Source organism: Biomphalaria glabrata, chromosome 2 (assembly GCF_947242115.1).
Source record: "Biomphalaria glabrata chromosome 2, xgBioGlab47.1, whole genome shotgun sequence".
NCBI lineage: Eukaryota > Metazoa > Mollusca > Gastropoda > Planorbidae > Biomphalaria > Biomphalaria glabrata.
In genome coordinates, this window is record NC_074712.1 from 37,832,257 (window position 1) to 37,859,801 (window position 27,545).

The following is a 27,545-nucleotide window of genomic DNA, read 5'->3' on the forward strand; positions in this document are numbered from 1 at the left end:
TACTTTGACGCACTGACAAATTGTCTTCCAATGTCGATAATAATTGATACATATATTATGCAACATTGTGAACGACTATTGGGGGACCACTAAACATGAACAAAAATGCTGCAAAAATGTTTTGTTTTTCAAAATTCTTTATTGCATAATAAGGCTTGTCTTCGAGTCCGAAGATAATTAGGAATGCAGTATTTCCCGTGCGACCTACATAGTTTGCCACATCGATCGCAGGCGTAACCATTGTCCGCCGGTGGTCGATTTATAGCGTAGAGACTAACAAAAAGTTCGTTTTGTAAATAAATTCTTGAATCCATAGCCATTTATTTCTGTTTGTTGGACGACGCAGGATGTTCGAGCCTCGCAGTGACCCACGAAGCCCGTCCCAGATAGCACAAGAACTTCTCCGGAACCTGCCAGACAAAGACACGTACAGGGAACTGTTCTTTTACATCTTCAGTGACTGTCTGCTGTTCCGTCAAGTCATGAAGTCACCTGAAATACAATACAACATACCTTGCCTTTCCACAGGTAGGTCATTCATGGTGCATTTAGTTGTTTTTTTACTTTCTTTACTGACTTTTTTCTATCATGCCTATTAACATTTCGGCGTAATGGACACGTGATTTTAGTGCCGAGCAGACGAGACTCGGTCCTTGTTTGAAAGGTTTGACTTTACAGAGAATGCCTGAATCTGGAACTTTCGAGAAGGGGGAAGGGTTCGACTTTTTTTTCCTTGAGTTGATGGATCACCATATAAACTTTTGTTTAGAGAGGTAAGGTGGGGCATGGAAAAATCTGTATTAATAATTTCTTCATGTCTTTACTTGTGGTAGACATTCTCTGCATTATAGTGCATTAGGTCATTATAGTTTGTATATGCATATCTTGTCTCAACATATCTTGTCTCAACATATCTTGTCTCAACATGTCTTGTCTCTCAACATGTCTTGTCTCAACATATCTTGTCTCAACATATCTTGTCTTAACATATCTTGTCTCAACATATCTTGTCTCAACATGTCTTGTCTCAACATGTCTTGTCTCAACATATCTTGTCTCAACATGTCTTGTCTCAACATATCTTGTCTCAACATATCTTGTCTCAACATGTCTTGTCTCAACATGTCTTGTCTCAACATGTCTTGTCTCAACATATCTTGTCTCAACATATCTTGTCTCAACATATCTTGTCTTAACATATCTTGTCTCAACATATCTTGTCTCAACATGTCTTGTCTCAACATGTCTTGTCTCAACATATCTTGTCTCAACATATCTTGCCTCAACATATCTTGTCTCAACATGTCTTGTCTCAACATGTCTTGTCTCAACATATCTTGTCTCAACATGTCTTGTCTCAACATGTCTTGTCTCAACATGTCTTGTCTCAACATGTCTTGTCTCAACATGTCTTGTCTCAACAGACGCTATCAATATGATGAAGTGTGATGGGGAGTTCACTCTCCAGGACCGTGTCTTTGACATCATGACCTACTATGAACATCCTGATGACATTTACGAGGTTTACCTGCAACCACTGGACATAGCAAGGGAGGCAAGAGACAAGGCCAGGAAAGAAACGGTAGATAATTCAAGCCTCGTTCTTGTCTTTGTTGTAGGTCTTACTTTCATTACTTGTAGAAGGAAAAAAAAACAAATTACGACCTAATACACATTTGTAGCGTAGCCAGGGGGGAGGGTTTGGGTTCAAACCCCCCAACCCCTGCGGGGGGGGGGGGGGGTCGGAATTTAGTTACTGATTTTTGCTTCGATTTTATTTATTTTAGGTGAGATTTTAATACTAAACCATCACTTGCCCCAGCACAGCCAAGGGGGTTTTGCAGTTAAATTCCCCTCTTCTATAAAACAAAACCAAAAAAATGCAAACGACAATCCCCAAATTCCAAGAACCGAGCTAAGGAAGATTTTAATTTTAAAAACCCCTCCAAAATTTACGATAAACCCCCTCTTCAATAAAAAAAAAGCAAATTACAAACTCAAAATTCTATGAGCGTAGCCAGAGGGGTTTTAAGTTTAAACCTCCTCCTCTAGATGGCTTTTTAAAAGTTTAAAACCCCTCCAGATGGTTTTGAGTTTAAAATCCCCCTACAGAGAGTTTTGAGGTTGAAAACCTCTCTCTTCAATATTATTCTAAAGGAAACTACAGTCACCAAATTCTATGGCCGTAGCTAGCTAAATGGGGTTTTGAATTTAAAAAAAAAACAACTCCAGAAATTTTTTAGTTTAAAACAGATGATTTTGACGATAAAACTTCCCTTTTCGATATAAAATCTAAAGCAAACTACAGTCACCTAATTCCAAGAGCGTAGTCAAGAGAGGTTACTCATTTCTACCAGTAGCGGGGCTCCATTAATAAAGTGCATTGAATAGTCATCTGCCGAAATTGAAAAACACTAAATGTGTCTCAACAAACATGGCTAAGACAGATTTTAGGAGTCAGTTATAGAGATCGGGTGTAAATCAAGGAAATCCTATGCCGAACTGGGAGTCGACCCCTTAGTAAGTTTGTGAAAGAGCGTCGCATGAGGTTTGCTGGACATATTCTCCGACAAAATGAATTACGCATAATAAGAGTTGCGATGACATCCTAGGACAGCTTGGCGCCACGCTTTCGTGGAGGTCCTTAGATCAGGTGGTAAGAGGCTTCAGACATTGCCAGTGACAGTTTTTTTTGGAAACAGCTAGCTGCCAAATGCGCCGAACGGCGCGGGAGGGTCTAAGTCAGTAGGAATAGCACATTAGGTTTATGAAATAAAACTTTTTAATAGCAGGATAATGCACTGTAGATACCTCAGAATATGCATTATGTTGGCTTTCAATATCGGAAATTGTGCTTGGCGCTGCCAGCGCTCCTCCAGACCCCCTTGCTGGCAAGGGCTGGAAGTCTACAAACTTTCCACTAACTCCATGAAGAACATATTCTAGGGAACTATAAACGTCTTCCGAAAGAATGAAGGGTCAAAATGCAATAAAGATTAATATATATATATATATATATATTATAAAGTAGAATGTGAGGTGCATGTATGTATGTATGTATGTATGTATGTATGTATGTATGTATGTATGTATGTATGTATGTATGTATGTATGTATGTATGTATGTATGTATGTATGTATGTATGTATGTATGTATGTATGTTACTTATAGACATTAAAACCGCTTGACCAATCTTGATAAAACTAGGCAGGAATGTTCCTTGGGTACCAACTTAGACCGTAGAGTATGTATTGTAGCCCTAAAACAAACTTAAGACCCTCAAAAAAAAAAATAAAGTTGTCAGACTCTATTACAGCTATAGTATTTTATGGATCTAGGCCATGGTTAACAATGTTGACATGAGAAAAAATCGAAAGGATTTAGACCTAGATCTAATTTTAAGAAATACACTTTGCGCACATAGTTTTTTACTTTGACACATGAAAATACAAAAGAAGATCCATTGATTTCATTATGTAATAAAATTAACCTTCAATTTTGTGTTTCAAAAGCATTTTTTACATAAATTAGTTCCTGATATCTGTGACTACAGATTTCCTGGCGAACATTCTTTCATTAGACATTACCAATTGGTTACACATTAACACATCTCTCTACTGAGTCTATTCCTAGGTCTAGGTCTAAAACTCTTATTGAACTCTAAGATGATAAAACTTCTTTTCGCAAAGATAGTTTTGTGCTTTAACACATAAACATACTAATTATTGTCCATTCATTTGATATTTTAATCAATTTAACATTCAAATTTGTTTTTCTAAAGCATTTTTAATACATTCGTTCGCTGTTCGCTAAAGTTGCGTAGCCGTGTTGAGATAGGCCTATATTCATTCATGAAAAAAAGGTCACGCATGCGCAACACATAATGAACTCTATAAACGCCAATTTTTAACTCTAGATTAGTGTAGATTTAGATCTATGTCTACCTCAAGATCTACTTTATACTTTAACACACGAACATACAAAATTAAGTCTATTCATCTCAAATTTTAATCAAATATATGTAGGCCTACAAGCACATTTTTTAATTTGAAAAAATGGATTTAATCCTATTAGCTATTTTTATTTGATAGTTTCATTCACACTATTTTTACATTGACACATTCGCTTTACTTATTACATTATTATTTCGTTTAATTGTGACTATATCGACAGTAATGCGCAAATAAAGACCCACGGGTCGCGGGTAACATATGTCTAGTATATCAAAAAGTACTATCCGGTGCACCCCTATTATATATATATATAATAAGGCGTGTCTTCGATTCCGAAGATTAGTGAGTAATGCAATATTTCCCGTGGCTGCGCAGCCCCAGCTGTGACCTACATATTTTGCCACATCCAGGGCAATGGCATAACCATTGTCCGCAGGTGGTCGATTTAGATTTTCTTTTCGCCGTCTGTGTTTGTCCTCGGCAGCAGATTTTCTTTTGGTCTCAAATGTGTATCCCGCGGCCATCGTGAGTGACCTCCAACTGTCTCGTTCTGAGGCCGCATGCAACCAGGTGCTCTCTTCTATGTCAGCCAAGGAAAGATGACGCCTAAGCTGGTCTATTTGAAGCGTCAATCACCTTTCAGCTCACCAAAAAAGGGACTGCCTCAGGCATACATTCGTCTCCCATACGGAATACGTGCCCTGCCCAGCGTAACTGTCGGACCATAAGAAGTCCCTCTATACTGTCCATACCGGCATTCGCAAGGACATCGCTGTTTGGATTGCGGTCTTGCCACCGAATATCCATGACTGAGCGCAAACATCTTTTGTGAAAGCGCTCAAGTAGTCTTAATTGTTTTCTGTATAATACCCATGTCTGAGAGCCGTAAAGAAGGGTTGAGAGAACCACCGCCTGGTAGACATTGATTTTTGTAGGCAGGCGGAGCAATTTGTTCCGCCAAACTCTCGCCTGAAGACGTCCAAAAGCACTACTAGTCCTGGCCAGACCGTTATCAACTTGCCTTGACAGTGAGGCGTCATTTGACATTATACGATCTAGATATGTGAAGTGGTCTATCACGTAAAGGGTATATATATATATATATATTCCGGGGGGGGGGGCTGGTGGGGGAGAAAAAATTCCCCCAACACCACTCCTCGAAAAAAAATCCTGGCTACGCCCATGGTCGACGCAAACGTACTTTTTTGTAAGAAGGGAGGTAAGATTGTGATTGTTTGTAGTTCATAGCTTCTGATAGTCGAGTTGCAAATATTGAAACTTGCCTTTGTATTTGCTTGGTTTCGTACGCCGCATCTAAGTTTGTTTCACTTTTCCTTGTAATCCTGTCTAAATTGTCTTGAAATATTCATCCATTGTTTTTAAAAACAGACAGTTAAAACATGTAACAGGTATGAAAATGTCTAATGCCACAAGTCACACGTGCCGTATTTTTATCTCTCTACCCTGATCTCAGGATAAAACAGTGGCTAATGCCGGACTGACAGCGCTGTCTACAGTGGCGGACTCGATTGGAAATAAAACACATCCAGAGGACACAACCGAACGCTCATTCGCCACGCCAAGACTTGGGATGAAGTTAGCCAAGGTCTCCGTTGATAACTCCACAAATATAACTGGTGGGTGTCAGGTGTTATCATTTTGTAATAAATACTACGAGTCAAAACCCAAGCATAAGATAATGTAAGCTAGAAGTAACTATTAATCCTTAGACAAAGGTTACACAATAAACTTCGTTTAAAATAGAACAAATTATGCACATAATGTTTGGAGTTTGGATGTTAATACTTGGTCGTTGGTTACTCCAAGCAGCTAGTACAACTAAACCGATGTAGGCGCATTAAATTCTTAATGTGTGTGTGGCATTTTACGTCTCGTGAGACGACCTTTTCAATTTGCAATTTCTTGTGTGACTAACGAGTCCAATCTTTGATACACAGCTGCGGCCACATATTGGGCATCTGTATTCACCAGGCGCGCTTGTACTTTCACCTTTCTATCTACTTGTGGTGTGTATGCCATCTGCATTCAAGGACATTTCCTCTCCATGTGGATCTATCCAATGCCTTTTAATGTAGAATTCAAAATCAGCTTCTTTTAAAACAGAACTGAATACAACTCGTATTTATAAATGTAACCAACTTGAAAGTAGAAAAACAAATGAAATGATAATTGAAACAAGACACAACCAAAACATCCGACTTACTTTTCTCATAGTTACATCCTTAACACACACATTTACTTCATAACAGTAACAATAACAATATAATTATTATTATTATTATTATTATACAAACACCATAGAAGACAGTAACCCTTATCCATTTAATTTTTCTGACTAGAACCTATAGTCATCAAAGTGTCCAGCATAAAAATACTGTATGAGACTAGAAGAACCAAAAAGAGGCATGAAGGCCATAATAGCGACTATATAAGAAAATAATTAAATTGTGTAGTACTCATCACTATGGTCAAGGGGGCATAATCATGATTGATTGGGGGGGGGGACAGATTTCTTTTGTAGTCTACCCTTAATTTTGTTATTCTTTGTTAGTCATTTTATAAAATGCTTCCAAATGGCGACGCCGCTGACCCCAAACTGTATCTGCACAGCCGTTCCTTTGGATACATCAGCTGCGTGGAGAGGGGGGAACTGATGTGTGGGCGACATCGTTCCGACCTCAGCTAATGCCTAGGTATTCATCTCACCGAGATGATCCATAGTCGCTTCGCGACTGAAGGAGGCCATTGAATTGTTAGTCAGTACAAACAAACAAACAAACAAACAAACATGTTATTTTAAATGTTCTTCAAAACAGATTCATCCAATAACACACAAACTATGTCTCTGCCCACTGGAGGCTTCGATGTCCCCAAAAGCATATTTCAAGGTTCTGCCTCTGGATGTGCCAATGTTAACACAATGGTGAGTATGAATGTAGTATAATAGATTCACTGAATCTTATGGCATTGACATGTTCATTTATACAGAAGAATAGCTCTGGCTGCCATCTTAAATCAATGTTAGACTAATTACTTTTATTTACATAGCTCATATCAACTCACTCCATCTGTCTGTCTCCGCGAAAGTTTGAACACGTGATTTCTCCCACACTCATTCTCGGATGAAGTTGAAACTTTCCACAATTATTTATTGTACCTAACAAAACATGAATCTATTGAAAAAACAATAAGACAACTGATTATTGCTAATTAACTAAATTAGTGCAACATTAAGAGATATATGGTATATATGGCTATAAATGTACAGTTGTTCCCTTATATAAGCTTAGTAGTCTTGTTATTTTTGAAGTACATTTATATTTTGCTCGTTTCTCTTTCAGTTTCTAGCAGATTCCGATAACCCCTTCACATTTGCAGATACTGATAATAATGTAGGTAGAGGAGTTCTCTCCCTTGCCTATACTTGTAACGGAGAGCGAATCAATGTGTCCGGAACCCAAGAACCTATTGTCTTATGGATGGAACGTAAGTCCTTCTCCAATGATGCATGCAATCTAAGTGTTCTCATGGCAGAGCTGACTGAAAGATAGGCTCATTCTTTTGTTCAACTCATCTCATGGCCACTTAGTAGCCTGGTTGTAAGCTTTTGGACCATTGTTTTAACACGCAAGACACTAGAAAAAATAATTTACTTAATAAAAAAATAAATAAGCTTTGCTACGAGTAAGAAATCCACATTTACAATCATATATCTCAAAGCTGTAAGATTTATTTCTCTTTTTTAATATCAAACAAAAATAATTAATTACCTCTAATTAATTAATTGATTAGTTGTTTGTTTTTTAAATTGATTCTTATGTTGTCATCGGCAATGAATGATTGTACAAAGTTTGAACCTGATCCCAAACTTGGAAGTGGGAGAAATTGTTTTATGTTGAAAGTTTTTACCTAGACTGACAGACAGACAGACATCGTGAGTAGCTATATCAAAATTAACATGTTTCTCCAATGACAGGGGACGCCAACATGTATCAAGAAAGTCTGTTCGTGCTCATCACCAACACCAAGACTGATGTGTGGTCAAACTTCAACTACCATCCCGTCAACTTGACCGAGACAAACTCCTCTTTACAGGTGACTCTAAAAAGCTTTATACATTTATATAGGTCTATGTGTCTTGTGAGACTACTTTGGCGTCCTTTCATTTTAAATAAATAAATTATGGCTTTTATATAGCGCTACTTTCATGCTTATAGCATGCTCTCAGTTGTGGACCAGTTGGGGGGGGGGGGAGGGGTATCTAGGAGAAGGTTTTTCCGTGCTGCCTTTAGGCGCTCAGTAAACACAACTCTGCCCGAGTGTCGAACCTCGAGCCCCATTCATAGGTAGCAAAGCCAAGCTAAGTTCAAGCGCACTTAGCCTCTCGACCACGCTTCCCACATTTGGCACGTGGATTACTAGAAATGAGACCATACGTTAAAGAAGGCTTCAACACTGACCTGCAATGTCACAACCTGTGGGCAGTTTAGGCCAATAGCTCGTTGCCACGTCACAGGTCTTTACGACGTGGCAACGAGCTATTAATAAGCCGAAAGAAATAAGAAATAAGCCGAATTCAAGAATACTTTTTGTTTTTTTTGGTAATAACTTCCCTGCATTTAAAGTTAATAAGGATCCAGCACATACATATGTAATGACCTTGTTCACATAGGTTTTAATAAATCCGCTTCCATAAGAACTTCTTACGTTTCATTACACATCACATTTATCACAGATCGTCGGCAACATCTATTAGACATGGAAGTTAAAGAACCTTCACTCAAAGTTAATGAGGCAGGTGACATAAACATAAAGGATGGCTGCCTGGTCGTGCGGTTTGCTCGCTGGACTGTCGTTCGGATTTATCGACGGTCGAGGGTTCAAACCCTGCCCGCTCCCATCCCCCGTCGTCCTGCGGGAGGTTTGGACTAGGAAGTAAACTATCTTCAACTCTGAAGGAACATCCGAAACATGTAAAACAAACAAACTCTTCAAAATAACGGGTTTTAATGATAGAAACACAATATGCTAAAGTTTTACACCACAATATTTCTATTCAATTTTTGCCTTCTACGTGAGAGAACTGCTTTTTCAAAGACACATTAAACATAGATATGTCCTACTGCATGGCATGGGCGTAGCCAGGGGGCGGGTTCGGGGTTCAACCCCCCCCCCTCCGAAATGAAATCCTCCCCCCGCGGGGGGGGGGGATCGGAATTCAGTAATTGATTTTTTGCTTTGATTTTGCTTATTTTGGGTGACATTTTAATACTATACCATCACTTGCCCCAGCGCAGCTAAGGGGTTTTGAGTTTAAAACTCCCTACCAGGGTTTTTTGCAGTTCAATCCCTCTCTTCTAAAGACAAACAAAAAAAAAAAGTAAACGACTATCCCCAAATTCCAAGAGCAGAGTTAAGGAAGATTTTGATTTTATAGCCTACTATTCAATATACAAAAAGCAAATTACACACTCAAAATTCTATGAGGGTTTTTGAGTTTAACCCGCCCCCCCCCTCTTCAGTAGGGTTTGAAGCTAAAAAAAATACCTCTTCAATATAAAAAAAGAGCAAATTACGCACTCAAAATGTTATGAGCGTAGGTTAATGGGTTTCGACTCAGTTTTGAGTTTAAACCCCCATTCAGCGGGGTTTGAAGCTAAAAATGCTTCTTCAATATGAAAAAAAAGTAAATTATGCACTTAAAATATTATGAGCGTTTAAACCCCTTTCAGCGGGGTTTGAAGGTGAAAAATACCTCTTTAATATTAAAAACAAAGCAAATTTTACACTAAAAATTCTATGAGTGTAGTCCAAGGGGTTTTCAGTTTAAACTCCCTCTAGTGGCGTTTGAAGCAAAAAAAAAAAACTCTTCAATATAAAAGAAAAGCAAATTACGCACTCAAAATGCTATGAGAGTTTCCAAAAGGGGTATTGAGTTTAAACCCCCTTTCAGTGGGGTTTGATGCTAAAAAAATACCTCTTTAATATAAAAAAAAGCAAATTACACACTAAAATTATTTGAGCGTAGCCAAGCCTATTGGGGGTTTTGAGTTTAAACCCCTCTCCTACAGATGGTTTTTCTTAAAAGTTTAAAACCCCTCCAGATGGATTTTGAGTTTAAAATCCCACTACAGAGAGTTTTCAGGTGGAAAACCTCTATTTTCAATACTATTGTAAAGCAAACTACAGTCACCAAATTCTAAGACCGTATCTAAATGGGGTTTTGAATTAAAAAAAAAACAAATCCAGAGATTTTTTAGTTTAAAATTCACAACAATGATTTTGACGATAAAACTTCCATTTTCGATATAAAATCTAAAGCAAACTACAGTCACCTAATTCCAAGAGCGTCTTCAAGAGAGGTTACACATTTCTACCAGTGGCGGGGCTCCATTAATAAAGTGCATTGAATAGTCATCTGCCGAAATTGAAAAACACTAAATGTGGCTCAACAAAGATGGCTAAGACAGATTTTAGGAGTCAGTTATAGAGATCGGGTGTAAATCAAGGAAATCCTATGCCGAATTGGGAGTCGACACCTTAGTAAGGTTGTGACAGAGCGTCGCATGAGGTTTGCGTGACATGTTTTCGGACAAAATGAAGTACGCATACTATTTGTTGTGATGACATCCTAGTACAACTTGGCGCCATAAGGATGTACGAATAATAGAATATTCACTTTGTTGGCTTTCAATACCAGAATAAGTGCTTGGCTCCAAGCGCTCCCCCAGACCCCATTGCTGGCAATGGCGGGGGAAGGAAAAAAAAAAACGAAAAAAATCCTGGCTACGCCCATGGTATACTTTGAGAGTCAAAAGTTTATTTCTACTAACTTGGTCGCGGTCTATATTATTAATATTTATATTTGAATATTTTCCTCTTTGTAAACGAAAAGAAGAAGCCATTTTATTACCTGGACTACTTTCTTATTTTCAATGCTTGAAATCTTTCTCCACTACCAGGTTATACTTGAGCCCCAAGATGCTGATTCTGAATATTACGTCTACCTAAAGTTCGGGGAGAGACCTAACGTCACCTACTATGACTATATTGGCTTTAGTCCCAACGATGAGGTCACGAAATTGTCTGGATATCAGTCGCTGAATGACTCACAGAAACAACAATTAAGGTGAACATCTGGTTTAAACTGTTTGCCCTTTAACACAAATATTATCATTGCTTCAATAGAATGTTTATCCTTTAACACAATCATTACTTCAATAGAATGTATGCCCTTTAACACAAATATTGTCATTACTTCAATAGAATGTATGCCCTTTAACACAAATATTGTCATTACTTCAATAGAATGTATGCCCTTTAACACAAATATTGTCATTACTTCAATAGAAAGTATGCCTTTGAACAGTTACTAATATCACTTCTATATAATGTATGCCCTTTAACAATGATATTGGCATTATATCTTTAGAATGTATTTTCTTTAACAATGGCATTATCATCAGTACTTTATAATGTATGCCCTTTAACAATGGTATAGGCCTCAGTTCTATAGAGAATCGATAGCTTAGTGGGACTAGTATTGGAAAACGTTCGTGTCATGGAAGAATATTTCAATCAATTATTAATACTTCGATCTTTTTGATTTAATACTGTAACAATTGATTATAACTTTTTCTTCTCTTTCCATTTTTCTCCTCTCTGTCTCTCTCTTTCTCTCTGTTTCACGATTTTTATTCTCTATTTCTCCCAATCCGTTCACTCTTTTCTCTCGCTTTTTATTTCACTTACGCACTTTCTTTTTTCTTTTCCTGTCTCATTCTCTTTCATCCATTCTTTTATTTTTCTTTCTTTCCCAAAAGAAGACAAATAGTTAGAGTTAAAGAACAACAGGTTTGACCAACAGTGGTCAACATTTGTTAAGTTATGAGGTTGACCGATATGTCCTACTTTAGAACCAACCTCTCTGTGATCATAATAGAATCGTTTAGTATACCAGGCTGTTACCTTCACCACCCTTTCAAATCAAGAACAAATTTTAATAGAGTTAAAAATGTGTACATGCTTTAGGCATGCCACAGATAAATAACCTTCCACTGACTTCTATAACCTTCCAGTGACTTTTATAACCTTACACTGACTTTTATAACCTTCACTGACTTCTATAACCTTCCACTGACTTCTATAACCTTCCACTGACTTTTATAACCTTCACTGACTTCTATAACCTTCCACTGACTTCTATAACCTTCCACTGACTTTTATAACCTTCACTGACTTCTATAATCTTCCACTGACTTCTATAACCTTCCACTGACTTTTATAACCTTCCACTAACTTTTATAACCTTCACTCACTTCTATAACCTTCCACTGACTTCTATAACCTTCCACTGACTTTATAACATTCCACTGACTTCTATAACCTTCGACTGACTTCTATAACCTTCCACTGACTTTTATAACCTTCCCCTGACTTCTATAACCTTTCACTGACTTTTATAACCTTCCACTGACTTTTATAACCTTCCAATGACTTTTATAACCTTCCACTGACTTTTATAACCTTCCACTGACTTTTATAACCTTCCACTGACTTTTATAACCTTCCATTGACTTTTATAACCTTCCATTGACTTTTATAACCTTCCACTGACTTCTATAACCTTCCATTGACTTCTATAACCTTCCACTGACTTCTATAACCTTCCATTGACTTCTATAACCTTCCACTGACTTCTATAACCTTCCACTGACTTCTATAACCTTCCACTGACTTTTATAACCTTCCACTGACTTCTATAACCTTCCATTGACTTCTATAACCTTCCACTATAACCTTCCACTGACTTCTATAACCTTCCATTGACTTCTATAATCTTCCACTGACTTCTATAACCTTCCATTGACTTCTATAACCTTCCACTGACTTTGTAACCTTCCACTGACTTTTATAACCTTCCACTGAATTTTATAACCTTCCACTGAATTTTATAACCTTCCACTGACTTCTATAACCTTCCAGTGACTTCTATAACCTTCCATTGACTTTTATAACCTTCACTGACTTCTATAACCTTCCACTGACTTCTATAACCTTCCACTGACTTCTATAACCTTCCACTGACTTTATAACATTCCACTGACTTCTATAACCTTCCACTGACTTCTATAACCTTCCACTGACTTTTATAACCTTCACTGACTTCTATAATCTTCCACTGACTTCTATAACCTTCCACTGACTTTTATAACCTTCCACTGACTTTTATAACCTTCACTGACTTCTATAACCTTCCACTGACTTCTATAACCTTCCACTGACTTCTATAACCTTCCACTGACTTTATAACATTCCACTGACTTCTATAACCTTCGACTGACTTCTATAACCTTCCACTGACTTTTATAACCTTCCCCTGACTTCTATAACCTTTCACTGACTTCTATAACCTTCCACTGACTTTTATAACCTTCCACTGACTTTTATAACCTTCCACTGACTTTTATAACATTCCACTGACTTTTATAACCTTCCTCTGACTTCTATAACCTTCCACTGACTTCTATAACCTTCCACTGACTTCTATAATCTTCCACTGACTTCTATAACCTTCCATTGACTTCTATAACATTCCATTGACTTTGTAACCTTCCACTGACTTCTATAACCTTCCACTGACTTTTATAACCTTTCACTGACTTTTATAACCTTCCACTGAATTTTATAACCTTCCACTGACTTCTATAACCTTCCAGTGACTTCTATAACCTTCCACTGACTTTTATAACCTTCACTGACTTCTATAACCTTCCACTGAATTTTATAACCTTCCACTGACTTCTATAACCTTCCAGTGACTTCTATAACCTTCCACTGACTTTTATAACCTTCACTGACTTCTATAACATTCCACTGACTTTTATAACCTTCCACTGACTTCTATAACCTTCCACTGACTTCTATAACCTTCCACTGACTTCTATAACCTTCCATTGACTTCTATAATCTTCCACTGACTTCTATAACCTTCCATTGACTTCTATAACCTTCCACTGACTTGGTAACCTTCCACTGACTTCTATAACCTTCCACTGACTTTTATAACCTTCCACTGACTTTTATAACCTTCCACTGAATTTTATAACCTTCCACTGACTTCTATAACCTTCCAGTGACTTCTATAACCTTCCACTGACTTTTATAACCTTCACTGACTTCTATAACCTTCCACTGACTTCTATAACCTTCCACTGACTTTATAACATTCCACTGACTTCTATAACCTTCCACTGACTTTTATAACCTTCCCCTGACTTCTATAACCTTTCACTGACTTCTATAACCTTCCACTGACTTCTATAACCTTCCACTGACTTCTATAACCTTCCATTGACTTAAATAACCTTCCACTGACTTTTATAACCTTACACTGACTTCTATAACCTTCCACTGACTTTTATAACCTTCCACTGACTTTTATAACCTTCCACTGAATTTTATAACCTTCCACTGACTTCTTCTATAACCTTCCACTGATTTCTATAACCTTCCACTGACTTCTTCTATAACCTTCCATTGACTTCTATAACCTTCCATTGACTTTTATAACCTTCCACTGACTTTTATAACCTTCCATTGACTTTTATAACCTTCCACTGACTTCTTCTATAACCTTCCACTGACTTCTTCTATAACTTTCCACTAACTTCTTTAACCTTCCACTGACTTCTATAACCTTCCACTGACTTCTATAACCATCCACTGACTTCTATAACCTTCCACTGACTTCTATAACCTTCCATTGACTTCTATAATCTTCCACTGACTTCTATAACCTTCCATTGACTTCTATAACCTTCCACTGACTTGGTAACCTTCCACTGACTTCTATAACCTTCCACTGACTTTTATAACCTTCCACTGACTTTTATAACCTTCCACTGAATTTTATAACCTTCCACTGACTTCTATAACCTTCCAGTGACTTCTATAACCTTCCACTGACTTTTATAACCTTCACTGACTTCTATAACCTTCCACTGACTTCTATAACCTTCCACTGACTTTATAACATTCCACTGACTTCTATAACCTTCCACTGACTTTTATAACCTTCCCCTGACTTCTATAACCTTTCACTGACTTCTATAACCTTCCACTGACTTCTATAACCTTCCACTGACTTCTATAACCTTCCATTGACTTAAATAACCTTCCACTGACTTTTATAACCTTACACTGACTTCTATAACCTTCCACTGACTTTTATAACCTTCCACTGACTTTTATAACCTTCCACTGAATTTTATAACCTTCCACTGACTTCTTCTATAACCTTCCACTGATTTCTATAACCTTCCACTGACTTCTTCTATAACCTTCCATTGACTTCTATAACCTTCCATTGACTTTTATAACCTTCCACTGACTTTTATAACCTTCCATTGACTTTTATAACCTTCCACTGACTTCTTCTATAACCTTCCACTGACTTCTTCTATAACTTTCCACTAACTTCTTTAACCTTCCACTGACTTCTATAACCTTCCACTGACTTCTATAACCATCCACTGACTTCTATAACCTTCCACTGACATCTAATAATTTCGTTAACTGCTCGTCTTAGCGCCCAGTCAATTATTTACAGAAGTCAATAGTTTTGACAAAATTGTGCAGCAAATATTGACTTCATCTCAGAGTTATAAAGTTCTTCTAAAATACTCGAAAACTTCTAAGAGAAATAAACTTTTTGTTCTTGAAAGAATTAAAAAAAACAGCCTTAAAGTTTAAAAAGTCTGATCATGTATAAGCAATGAGAGCTGTAACGCGAAAAAATAAATGTTTAAAATAATGGCAGTACACAAGATTAGAACAGAACTATTTTAAATTGACTAACAAATCTTTGTCAACAAACAATGTGTACGTACTTGTTGAACTGTTTCAACATTTCTCTCTGGTCTTATGTGTTTCTAGATACACAGTCACATTTCCGCTAGATCTAACATCAAGCAATGGAACTTACTGGATCGCAGTCAAATACAAACGTGAGTTAGTTGTATAGGTTAATAGTAAGCAAACTATTTTTTTAAATGGATTAACTTCTTTTAACTACTTTAATCAGAGATGGCCTTAGCTGTTAACGGGGCCCCGGGAGAGTGTCCTATGCGGGTCCATGAGCTGTAAGCGTAGACTATATATATAATAATTCTACCCTGTCAAGCTTACGGTCTCGTCCACCTCTAAAGGTGGGCGTTATTATTGTTACCAACCATAGTACGTTAAGTATGTACATTAATTGGGTCCCTTTGGCCACGTTATGTTATTGTATTGTAATTGTTCTGTATGTAAGATTTTCCTTTCAGATTTTTGGTGACCTTTAATCAACCTAACGAATGATTCAGAAACAGTTTGCATGAAGAATCAACAAACTAGATAATAAAAATTTCTATTATCGCGGGGTCCCACAGGAGTGGTGCCTTGGGTGTTTGCTCCACTCGCCACCCCCTTAGGGCGCCTTTAACTTTAAACTGATCTGGATACTGTAGATTTGTTACACATTGTGTTATATTGATAACCTCACATGAAAACATCATATATACATTGTATCATTTGTATCCCGTTTAATGCATCAGGAGGCAACATACAACTTGCTGACACAACTGCCAACTCCAGCTACACTTTACTGAACCTCGTTTCGGGCTGCCGGTTCTGGGATGATGAGAACAACACATGGTCGTCAGAAGGATGTCAGGTAGATCTTTCTTAGCCTTGTAAGGTAGCTCTTTCTTGGTGATGTCAGGTAGCTCTTTCTTAGCCATGTTAGGTAGCTCTTTCTTAGCCTTGTAAGGTAGCTCTTTCTTAGCCTTGTAAGGTAGCTCTTTCTTGGTGATGTCAGGTAGCTCTTTCTTAGCCATGTTAGGTAGCTCTTTCTTAGCCTTGTAAGGTAGCTCTTTCTTGGTGATGTCAGGTAGCTCTTTCTTAGCCTTGTAAGGTAGCTCTTTCTTAGCCTTGTAAGGTAGCTCTTTCTTGGTGATGTCAGGTAGCTCTTTCTTAGCCTTGTAAGGTAGCTCTTTCTTAGCCTTGTAAGGTAGCTCTTTCTTGGTGATGTCAGGTAGCTCTTTCTTAGCCTTGTAAGGTAGCTCTTTCTTGGTGATGTCAGGTAGCTCTTTCTTAGCCATGTTAGGTAGCTCTTTCTTAGCCTTGTAAGGTAGCTCTTTCTTGGTGATGTCAGGTAGCTCTTTCTTAGCCTTGTAAGGTAGCTCTTTCTTAGCCTTGTAAGGTAGCTCTTTCTTGGTGATGTCAGGTAGCTCTTTCTTAGCCATGTTAGGTAGCTCTTTCTTAGCCTTGTAAGGTAGCTCTTTCTTAGCCTTGTAAGGTAGCTCTTTCTTGGTGATGTCAGGTAGCTCTTTCTTAGCCATGTTAGGTAGCTCTTTCTTAGCCTTGTAAGGTAGCTCTTTCTTGGTGATGTCAGGTAGCTCTTTCTTAGCCTTGTAAGGTAGCTCTTTCTTAGCCTTGTAAGGTAGCTCTTTCTTGGTGATGTCAGGTAGCTCTTTCTTAGCCTTGTAAGGTAGCTCTTTCTTAGCCTTGTAAGGTAGCTCTTTCTTAGCCTTGTAAGGTAGCTCTTTCTTGGTGATGTCAGGTAGCTCTTTCTTAGCCTTGTAAGGTAGCTCTTTCTTGGTGATGTCAGGTAGCTCTTTCTTAGCCTTGTAAGGTAGCTCTTTCTTAGCCTTGTAAGGTAGCTCTTTCTTAGCCTTGTAAGGTAGCTCTTTCTTGGTGATGTCAGGTAGCTCTTTCTTAGCCTTGTAAGGTAGCTCTTTCTTGGTGATGTCAGGTAGCTCTTTCTTGGCGATGTCAGGTAGTTCTTTCTTGGTGATGTCAGGTAGATCTTTCTTAGCCTTGTAAGGTAGCTCTTTCTTGGTGATGTCAGGTAGCTCTTTCTTGGCGATGTCAGGTAGCTATTTCTTAGCCATGTCAGGTAGCTCTTTCTTGGTAATGTCAGGTAGCTCTTTCTTGGTGATGTCAGGTAGCTATTTCTTAGCCTTGTCAGGTAGCTCAGTCTTAGCCATGTTAGGTAGCTCAGTCTTAGCCATGTTAGGTAGCTCTTACTTAGTCATGTCAGATATCTCATTCTTAGCGACGTCTTAGTAATGCCAGGTAGCTCTTTCTTATCGACAGATCCAGGGATTCTCAAATAATCATAAAATTTCATTTAGATTCTTTTGAATGTCTGTCATGACCGAATTAGTCCAAGCATTAGCCCTACTAAGAAACAGTTTGTTTCATTAAACTTACATTTGATAATCTAGTAAAGAGAAAAACATTCTCAATGGTAAAAAAAAAACTCACATAAAAAACTTTTAATCTTAGTACAATAAAACCAAAAGTTCTTATGGCCGAGTGGTGAATGTGTCACTAGTTCGAATCCGGTTTGAAGATTCGAATTTTGAATTTGAGACTATGTAATGAGCATCTGAAGTAATTGAAGTAAGTGTGACTGGTCGTGGTGCTGCCCAAATGGTGCTGCCCAAATGGTGCTGCCCATATGATGTTATTCTAAGACGTCGGCCCTAGAAACAGTTTAGCATTACATAATATGAGCTCTTATGATTGTTTGTTCTGACATTTTGAATCAGAAATGTTTTATATCTTATTAGTTACTATTTTGTGTATTTATTGATTTAATAAATTAATAACTTTTTTTTTAACTTTAATAAAACAAATCCATTAACTACAAATATCATTAACCTGAGCTTGGTAGGGAGATGTGTCGAAAATATCATGTCTATAATGTGACTGATTATTTTGAGAAGTAGAATTTCTATTTTTAATTGAAGCTCATAATAAATTAGTTAATTTGAAAATAAATTCACATCTAAGCTGTTCCACTGACCATCAGAGGAATTTGTTTTCTTAAAATGTTACTATGACATTATGTTTAGGTTGGACCCCTGACCACCAAGTACAGGACGCAATGTCTGTGTAATCACCTGACTTCGTTCGGTACAGACGCCGTGGTTGCCCCTAACACCATCGACTTCACTAACGTGTGGGCCAAGTTCGACAAACTGAGTGAGAATGCTGCAGTGTTCGCTACAGTTATCTCCCTTGTCTGCTTATACTTGATTCTGTTGATTATCTTACGATATTTCGACAAACTGGATCTCATCAAGGTAAAACTGTTCACAATCCTACACGTTACCCAATGTTTCAAAGCAAAATGGGAAGCCTACAGAGTAGGCCGTCTTCTAGGAACTGGGTATTCTCTTCTAGGAACTGGGTATTCTCTTCTAGGAACTGGGTATTCTCTTCTAGGAACTGGGTATTCTCTTCTAGGAACTGGGTATTCTCTTCTAGGAACTGGGTATTCTCTTCTGGGAACTGGGTATTCTCTTCTGGGAACTGGGTATTCTCTTCTAGGTGGGTATTCTCTTCTAGGAACTGGGTATTCTCTTCTAGGAACTGGGTATTCTCTTCTAGGAACTGGGTATTCTCTTCTAGGAACTGGGTATTCTCTTCTGGGAACACGGAATGCTGACCAACTTGACCATAATTTGGTCTTCTTCGCTCTAGTCTTGGCTTTTATTGTCTGCCTTTGCAATTTTTTTGTAATGTAAGTCCAAGCCACTACCACTGTTGTAAACTTTCTAAGAGCATTGCCTATTTAAAACTTTATGAAACTTGATAGTTTTAAGCTCAATTATTAATTTAAATTAAAAAAAAAACTTTTAAATACATCGCCTATTCATTCCTAAACTCTTTTTGTTTATTTCACACACCTAAATAAGCGTAATGCAAATGTATCTTGACCACACAGTGAGTCATGACAGTGACATGTTGATATATATAGAGTTTTTGAAGCTAATAAACGCTAACAGTAGGATGGTTAAATAACTCAGCTAGTCTAGGGGCAGTTAACTCAGCCAGTCTAGTGGCTGTCTGGCCAAAGACACGATTTTCCTGCCAAGAAAATGATGTGGTAAAGTGCTACGAAACAATGACCCATCACAAGAGACAAGTATATGAGATGTTATTGTGATAGAGATGAGATGTAACTTCTAGAGAGTGGAGCGTAATAAGCTAATGCCGGCATTTACTACTTGACGTGAAAGTAAAGCTGAACAAAACAACGCACTGGCCAGACAGATAGCTTACGTGTCATTATTGTCTGCGTTTTTGTTATGTATTGTTCTGGAAGCTCTCATAAGTATTGAGGTATATAGGTCAGCACATTTAATATCCCACTAGTGTAGACATAGCACAAATGTTTCGATTTCATCTTGATTTTAGAAGAAGGTTTTATTCAAATAATACAGACTTCCTTTAAGAAGACGACATAAAACTTGACTTTGATCCTGCAGTCTGTTCAAGTTGTTATCTACCAAATGTAGTATGTCTAAATTGTATATTTCCAATAGCAACACAGTCTTAACAAATATTAACAAAGAACCTTCTAGAGATTGATAACTAACAGATACACTTTTAAAACTATAGGAATGTAGGTGACCAGATCTCCCAACTGTTAAATAGAAAGAATATTTCTTTCAGACATCTCTCCCTCCACGCCAAAACAAAATATCCCTTAATGATACTAATAAAGAAACCATTTCTTGGTTTGATTCCAGTGGGGCGCCATCCCCCTAGAAGATAACCTGCCTACAGACAGCTACTTCTACCAGGTGACTGTTCAGACGGGAGTGAAGAGAAACGCAGGCACTGACTCGCAAGTCCGTTTCATTGTATCCGGAGAGGAAGGCGATTCTGGAGTTCGCCGTCTGACCGTCGCTGAAGGCAAGAGAAAGGTAGACCCTGTCTTAATGACAGTTTCATGTAGTCTTAGATAGGAACGGATGGATAGGTCACTGCAATTGATCTGAGACATGCTGCACCTTTTTCTTACTCATCTCACTCAACAAAAAAAGCTTATTGCATTGAATATTATGATTTAAATGTGTCACCATGTACTAACCTATACTACGTAGTATGATTTAAACCTGTTACCATGTACTAACCTATACTAGGTTGTATGATTTACATTCGTCTCTCTGTACCTACCTAGAATATGCAAATGTTTAGATTGATGTGTGTAAGGTTCAGTTGTCTGATCTACTTCACTTTGTGACTTTCAATATTTCATGATTAGTTTGAATGTTTCTCGTGCAGCACCTGGCCACTGGGTCCATCTATAATTATGTCATGAGCGTTGACTCTTGCCTGGGCCCCCTCAACTTTCTCAGGATCTGGCACGACAACAGTGGCAAAGGGAAAAATCAATCCTGGTACCTTGACCAGGTACAGATCAATGATCTCCAGACAGGAGAAAGGTGGGCTTTAGTTTCACTTCATTGGTTGTTTCACAATTTCAATTTTTTTTTAATATGATAAACGAAACCCTAAAAAGTTCAACAAGCACACTTTTAGTTCTTATATGAAGTCACTTTTAGTTCTTATATGAAGTCAGGACCTACAAGTGACTCCAAAATGTACTGACAGTTATTCAATCTTTAATATGAACTTTCCATTGTGAAACATTGTTCCAGATCTATAGGTCCTACAATCAATCTCTAATATGGACTTGGAGTTGTGATAAGGCCTAAGCTATATGGGTCACATTGTAAGGCAATTTTTCCTTTTCTTTTTCTCTAAAATGACTGCAATTATCCCTTTACATTTTTGGCACCCCTGCGACAAGAAGGGGCCCTTAGCTATAGCTTATGTTGCCTATAGATGAAACCAGCACTAGTAAAACAGCTCCAGACCTATACATACTACAACTCCCATGAAGTAGTATTGAGTGGAGCATGGGCGTAGCCAGGGGGGGGTTGGGGGTTCAACCCCCCCCCCTCCGAAATTAAATCCCCCCCACAGGGGGGGGGGGATCGGAATTTAGTGACTGATCTTTTTGTTTTGATTTTGTTTATTTTAGGTAAGATTTTAATACTAAACCATCACTTGTCACCTGGGGTTTTGAATTTAAAACCCTCTAACAGGGGGGTCGAGTTTAAAACCCCCTACCAGGGGGGTTCGAGTTTAAAACCCCCAACCAGGGGGTTCGAGTTTAAAACCCCCTACCAGGGGGGTTCAAGTTTAAAACCCCCTACCAGGGGGGTTCGAGTTTAAAACCCCCTACCAGGGGGGTTCAAGTTTAAAACCCCTACCAGGGGGGTTTGAGTTTAAAACCCCCTACCAGGGGTTTTTACAATTAAATCCCCCTCTTCTATAAAACAAAACAAAAAAAATGCAAACGACAATTCCAAAATTCCAAGAGCACAGTTAATGAAGATTTTGATTTTAAAACCCCTTCCAAAATTTACGATAAACCCCCTCTTCAATATCAAAAAAAGCAAATTACACACTCAAAATTCTATGAGCGTAGCCAAAGGGGTTTTGAGTTTAACCACCCTCTCTCTTCACTAGGGTTAAAAAATACCTCTTCAATATAAAAAAAGCTAATTACGCACTTAAAATGTTATGAGTGTAGCTAATAGGTTTTGTCTCAGTTTTGAGTTTAAGTTTAAACCCCCCTTCAGCGGGGTTTGAAGGTAAAAAAAACCCTCTTTAATAATAAGAACAAAGCAAATTATACAGTCAAAATGTTATGAGTGTAGCCAAAGGGGTTTTTAGTTTTAAACCCCCTTTTAGCAAGGTTTGAAGCTAAAAAATACATCTTCAATGTAAGAAAAAAAGCAAATTTACGCACTCAAAATGCTCAAAAGCTATGAGCGTTGCTAACAGGGGTTTTGATGCTAAAAAAAATACCTCTTCAATATAAAAAAAAAAGCAAAGTACACACCAAAATTATTTGAGCGTAGCCAATCCTATTGGGGTTTTTGAGTTTAAACACCTCTCATACAGGTGGCTTTTCTTAAGAGTTTAAAACCCCTCCAGATGGTTTTGAGTTTAAAATTCCCCTACATAGTGTTTGAGGTAGAAAACCTCTATCTTCAATATTATTCTGAAGCAAACAACAGTTATTAAGTTCTATTACCGTAGCTAAATGGGGTTTTGAATTTAAAAAAAAAACAACTCCAGAGATTTTTTTAGTTTAAAACCCCAACAGATGATTTTGACTATAAACCTTCCCTTTTCGATATAAAATCTAAAGCAAACTACAGTCACTTAATTCCAAGAGCGTATTCAAGATAAGTTACACATTTCTACCAGTGGCGGGGCTCCATTAATAAAGTGAAGTGAATAGTCATCTGCCGAAATTGAAAAATACTAAATGTGTCTCAACAAACATGGCTAAGACAGATTTTAGGAGTCAGTTATAGAGATCGGGTCTAAATCAAGGAAATCCTATGCCGAATTGGGAGTCAACCCCTTAGTAAGATTGTGATAGAGCGTCGCATGAGGTTTGCAGGGCATGTTCTCCGACAAAATGAATCACACATAAGAAGAGTTGCGATGAAATCCTAGTACAAATAGGCGCCACACATTCATGGAGGTCCTCAGAGCAGGTGGAAAGAGGCTCCAGACATTACCAGTGACAGATTTTTGTGGAAACAGCTTGACGGCGAATGAGCAGAACGGCGCGGAAGGGTCTAAGTCAGCACATTAAGTTTTTGCAATAAAACTTTCTAATAGCAGGAAAATGCACTGTAGATACCTCAGAATATGCGGTTTGTTGGCTTTTAATGCCAGAAATAGTGCTTGGCGGCGGGGCTTCGCCCAGCGCTGTGGGAGCTCCTAACGCTCCCCTAGGCCCCCTTGCTGGCAATGGCGGGGAGTCAACAATTTTTCCACTAACTCCAGGAAGAACCTATTCCAGGGCACAATAAACTTCTTCCGAAAGAATGATGGGTCAGAATGTAATAAAGATTATATACACACACACACATACATACATATAAATAATTATTTATTTTCGCGGGGGGGGGGGGGGAGAGAGAAAAAAAAAAAAAACCAAACCCCCCCCCCCCCCGAAAAAAATCCTGGCTACACCCATGGAGTGGAGAGATAAACCATTGACATAGTGATCTAAGTTTCATAGATCTATTTATTTTTATTGTATTATCTATTTGACTTTAAGGTTCATCTTTCTATGCGACCGATGGTTGGCAGTGGAGGAGGATGACGGCCTGGTGGACAGGATACTTCCGGTGGCCGGGTTGGATGACCTCATCGCCTTCAAGCAGCTCTTCTCTTCGTCTGCAAGGAAAAAACTGGCCAATGACCACCTGTGGGTGTCCGTCTTCTCTCGACCAACACGGAGTAACTTTACACGTGTGAGTAGAAATATCCTAGGACTAGATCACGTGACATGGGAGGGCTTGATGGAATGTAACATGGGAGGGCTTGATGGACTGTGACATGGGAGGTCTTGATGGACTGTGACATGGGAGGTCTTGATGGACTGTAACATGGGAGGTCTTGATGGACTGTGACATGGGAGGTCTTGATGGACTGTGACATGGGAGGTCTTGATGGACTGTGGCATGGGAGGTCTTGATGGACTGTGGCATGGGAGGTCTTGATGGACTGTGACATGGGAGGTCTTGATGGACTGTAACATGGGATTAACCTAGGGACACGCGAAGTAACGTCTGTATTTTATAAGATAAAATAGATTTGGCTTTCCGATCAGGTTACTGGCACAATAAATGGCTAATGTAATTTCTATTAGCATTTAAAGGGCATCAAATTAAAACTGTTTTCGTCTATAAAATTATTTTTTTAATTGAATTAATAGTCAACTTTATCTTTGAAGTAAAACGTCCATTCAGTGCCTCCCCCTTTGTTCAACTTTCCTATTTACCAAATAGTCGTTTTGAGTTCAGTTCAACTATTAGTCTTAGGACTTTTTTCATCCATTAGCTCTGCAAAATGTAACTTGAAAAAATACTTTAAAAAACAACAACAAAGCTTACATAAATCAAAGAACCTCAGAATATTGCAATATATATCTTCCTTTTTCTGTATAAAATTTAATCAATTGACAATTGACTAGTTGGTACATTTTTAAAAATAATTGTCTCAACTTGATCCGAGAATGGTGAGTGGATGAAATAACGATATTTACCAGACAGACAGACTGACAGAGTGAGTTGATATAAGCTTTGTAAAAAAGATAAAGATAAGTGCCTGTGTTTGTGGTGATTCGATAGACCAGTTAGCCTACTTAATATAAGAAGCTGTGATCACGTCACGTGTGTATTAAAGCTTGTATGCCTACATCCTTCACACAAATAAACAACTACACAAAGAATAGAAACCCAAAATTTTGGGGATATTTTTTTAGTAGCTCACACTCAAATAAAATTCTAAAATAAAATCAACAAAATATTTTGTGAATGTTTGAAAGGTTTCAGATCACAGTGCCATATATGACTAGAGTTGACTGACAATGTCACAGTGCCATATATGACTATAGCTTATTTGACAATGTCACAGTGCCATATATGATTATAGTTTATTTGACAATGTCAAAGTGCCATATATGGCTAGAGTTTATTTGACAATGTCACAGTGACCGAGTAATGGCAGACTTCTAGTTTAAGTACATCAAGTGTTTCATAGTAGAGTACATACAGTTTGTTGAACTTTTACATTCATAGAATAATTGTTCTTTAGGAACATAGTGAGTAGTGAGCTATTCATTCGTTCACTATTATTATTTGTATTATTATAATAATAATACTCATTATTGTAGAGAATGTCACTTGGGTATCGGTCATGTGGATAGGGGTGGTCTTAAGCGTACGCAAACTAAGTAGCCGCCTAGGGCCTCTAAAGGTTGGGGGCCTCGCACAGAACTAAAAAAAAAATAGAGAACAAGATTGCAGAAACTTAGATCTGAAACATAATAGTAGTAGAGCACCTATGACTATGTTTACTAGTTTAACTCTGTCTGTACTACGTACATTGGGAGATATGAATTTAAGTTATTTAGCGATTTAGATTTAGATATAGACGGGCAGGCTTTTGATAAATTGAGTTATTTTATTTTTTCGCTTTCTATTTATATTTTTAAAAATCTTCTTATGGGGCTATCACATTCACTTCGCCTAGGGCCCCCAAGTATCCAAGGCCAGCCCTAATGTGAAATGACTTCTACAGAATAAAAAACTAAAATTAAGCGTTTTGAAAACGTTATACAACGATTTCTGTGTGGATGCTGTGAAATATAAACAGTTTTTTTTTTTATTTTTAAATCAAAGTACCTTCAATTGTGGAAATAGAGAAATCTTCTATGTCCCTAGGTCCAGAGATTATCATGCTGCATGTCGCTCCTCTTCTTGACCATGATCACCAACGCCATGTGGTTTAAAGGGGCGGAAACCCAAACTAACGTGGAGGCCATTAAAATTGGTCCTTTGACTTTTACTTTAGCACAGGTGAGTTCCCTTTACTTCAAATACGAAGTACTACTAAAGTGAATCCATTACTTTGGAAGTACGCGTTTTCCACTGTTCAAGAACTTGACATTACTTTGGAAGTACGCGTTTTCCACTGTTCAAGAACTTGACATTACTTTGGAAGTACGCGTTTTCCACTGTTCAAGAACTTGACATTACTTTGGAAGTACGCGTTTTCCACTGTTCAAGAACTTGACATTACTTTGGAAGTACGCGTTTTCCACTGTTCAAGAACTTGACATTACTTTGGAAGTACGCGTTTTCCACTGTTCAAGAACTTGACATTACTTTGGAAGTACGCGTTTTCCACTGTTCAAGAACTTGACATTACTTCCACACTGTTCTTCTATTTAATTGCCAGGTTTTCATCAGTTTTGCCAGCACCATCATCGTGTTCCCCCCGAGTTTCTTAATGATGACACTTTTCCGCAAATGTGAGCCAAAGAAAAACATGGTGGCGCAAGCCAACCAGGCACAGGTGAAGGACAACCGGAAGTTCCGTTGGAGGAATATCTCGGCCTCGACGTCACAGCTCTGGGGAAGTAAACCAAAAGAAAGCAGGTCATTCAGAGTTGTCCACCTTGATGGAGTTCATTGATTTTTTTTTAAATCCTCTATCAACTCTAAAAATCTTATACTGACCTGTTAATTAACTAAACTTTTATCCATACATAGTTTTAGTCAAATGACTACTACTAGAAAGGGCCCTCATGTGACTCTAACTTTTTTTTTTTTTTTAGTTTTTCACAATTTTCATGGACGTTTTGAAGTTATTCTCAAACAATGAACAGACTGTTTACATATAGAAAAACCTCACGCCCCCCCCCCCTCCAAACACACACGTTATTTCTACTAGTAGTTAAAATGTTTTATTTCGTAAAGAGGATCTCTGTTATTCTCTTCAACAAATATCTCCGACAAAATCTGGCCATTGGGTCATCAGATCGAACTGAAAATGGCCTGAAGTATTAACCATCCAGCTCCATCCAACGCTAGGCTCACTAAAGCTGATTACACTCAGGTGCCAAACAGCAAAGTTTTACTTCGTCAGAATAATCAATATTGCGTGTCAATGCTTTCTAAAATATTTTTATTAAGATTTTCCGAAATCAACGAATCAATGGGAGACTTTTTTCTTATGATTTTTTTTCTTGAAAGCTACGTAGGAAATTAATATATATAATTCTCTTCTTCCCTCAAAAGGTTAAACGAGAAGAAGAAGTAAAGGAAAGATCACTCTCTTATTTCTGC

At 37.9% G+C, this 27,545-nt stretch overlaps 1 protein-coding gene across 1 annotated transcript in view; it reads left to right on the plus strand.

Annotated features, from left to right (window-relative positions):
* The window catches only part of LOC106079265 (polycystic kidney disease protein 1-like 2), a 51,505-nt gene that overhangs the window by 7,695 nt on the left and 16,265 nt on the right, over positions 1–27,545 (plus strand). The window contains exons 5-19 of the mRNA XM_056020348.1: positions 347–528; positions 1,425–1,582; positions 5,429–5,591; positions 6,792–6,898; positions 7,317–7,461; positions 7,952–8,070; positions 10,938–11,104; positions 15,913–15,983; positions 16,572–16,690; positions 18,879–19,109; positions 20,562–20,738; positions 21,100–21,260; positions 23,969–24,164; positions 26,139–26,273; positions 26,656–26,855. Of these exons, the coding sequence (XP_055876323.1) occupies positions 347–528; positions 1,425–1,582; positions 5,429–5,591; positions 6,792–6,898; positions 7,317–7,461; positions 7,952–8,070; positions 10,938–11,104; positions 15,913–15,983; positions 16,572–16,690; positions 18,879–19,109; positions 20,562–20,738; positions 21,100–21,260; positions 23,969–24,164; positions 26,139–26,273; positions 26,656–26,855 (2,331 nt within the window). The remainder of the gene's footprint in view (positions 1–346; positions 529–1,424; positions 1,583–5,428; positions 5,592–6,791; positions 6,899–7,316; positions 7,462–7,951; positions 8,071–10,937; positions 11,105–15,912; positions 15,984–16,571; positions 16,691–18,878; positions 19,110–20,561; positions 20,739–21,099; positions 21,261–23,968; positions 24,165–26,138; positions 26,274–26,655; positions 26,856–27,545) is intronic.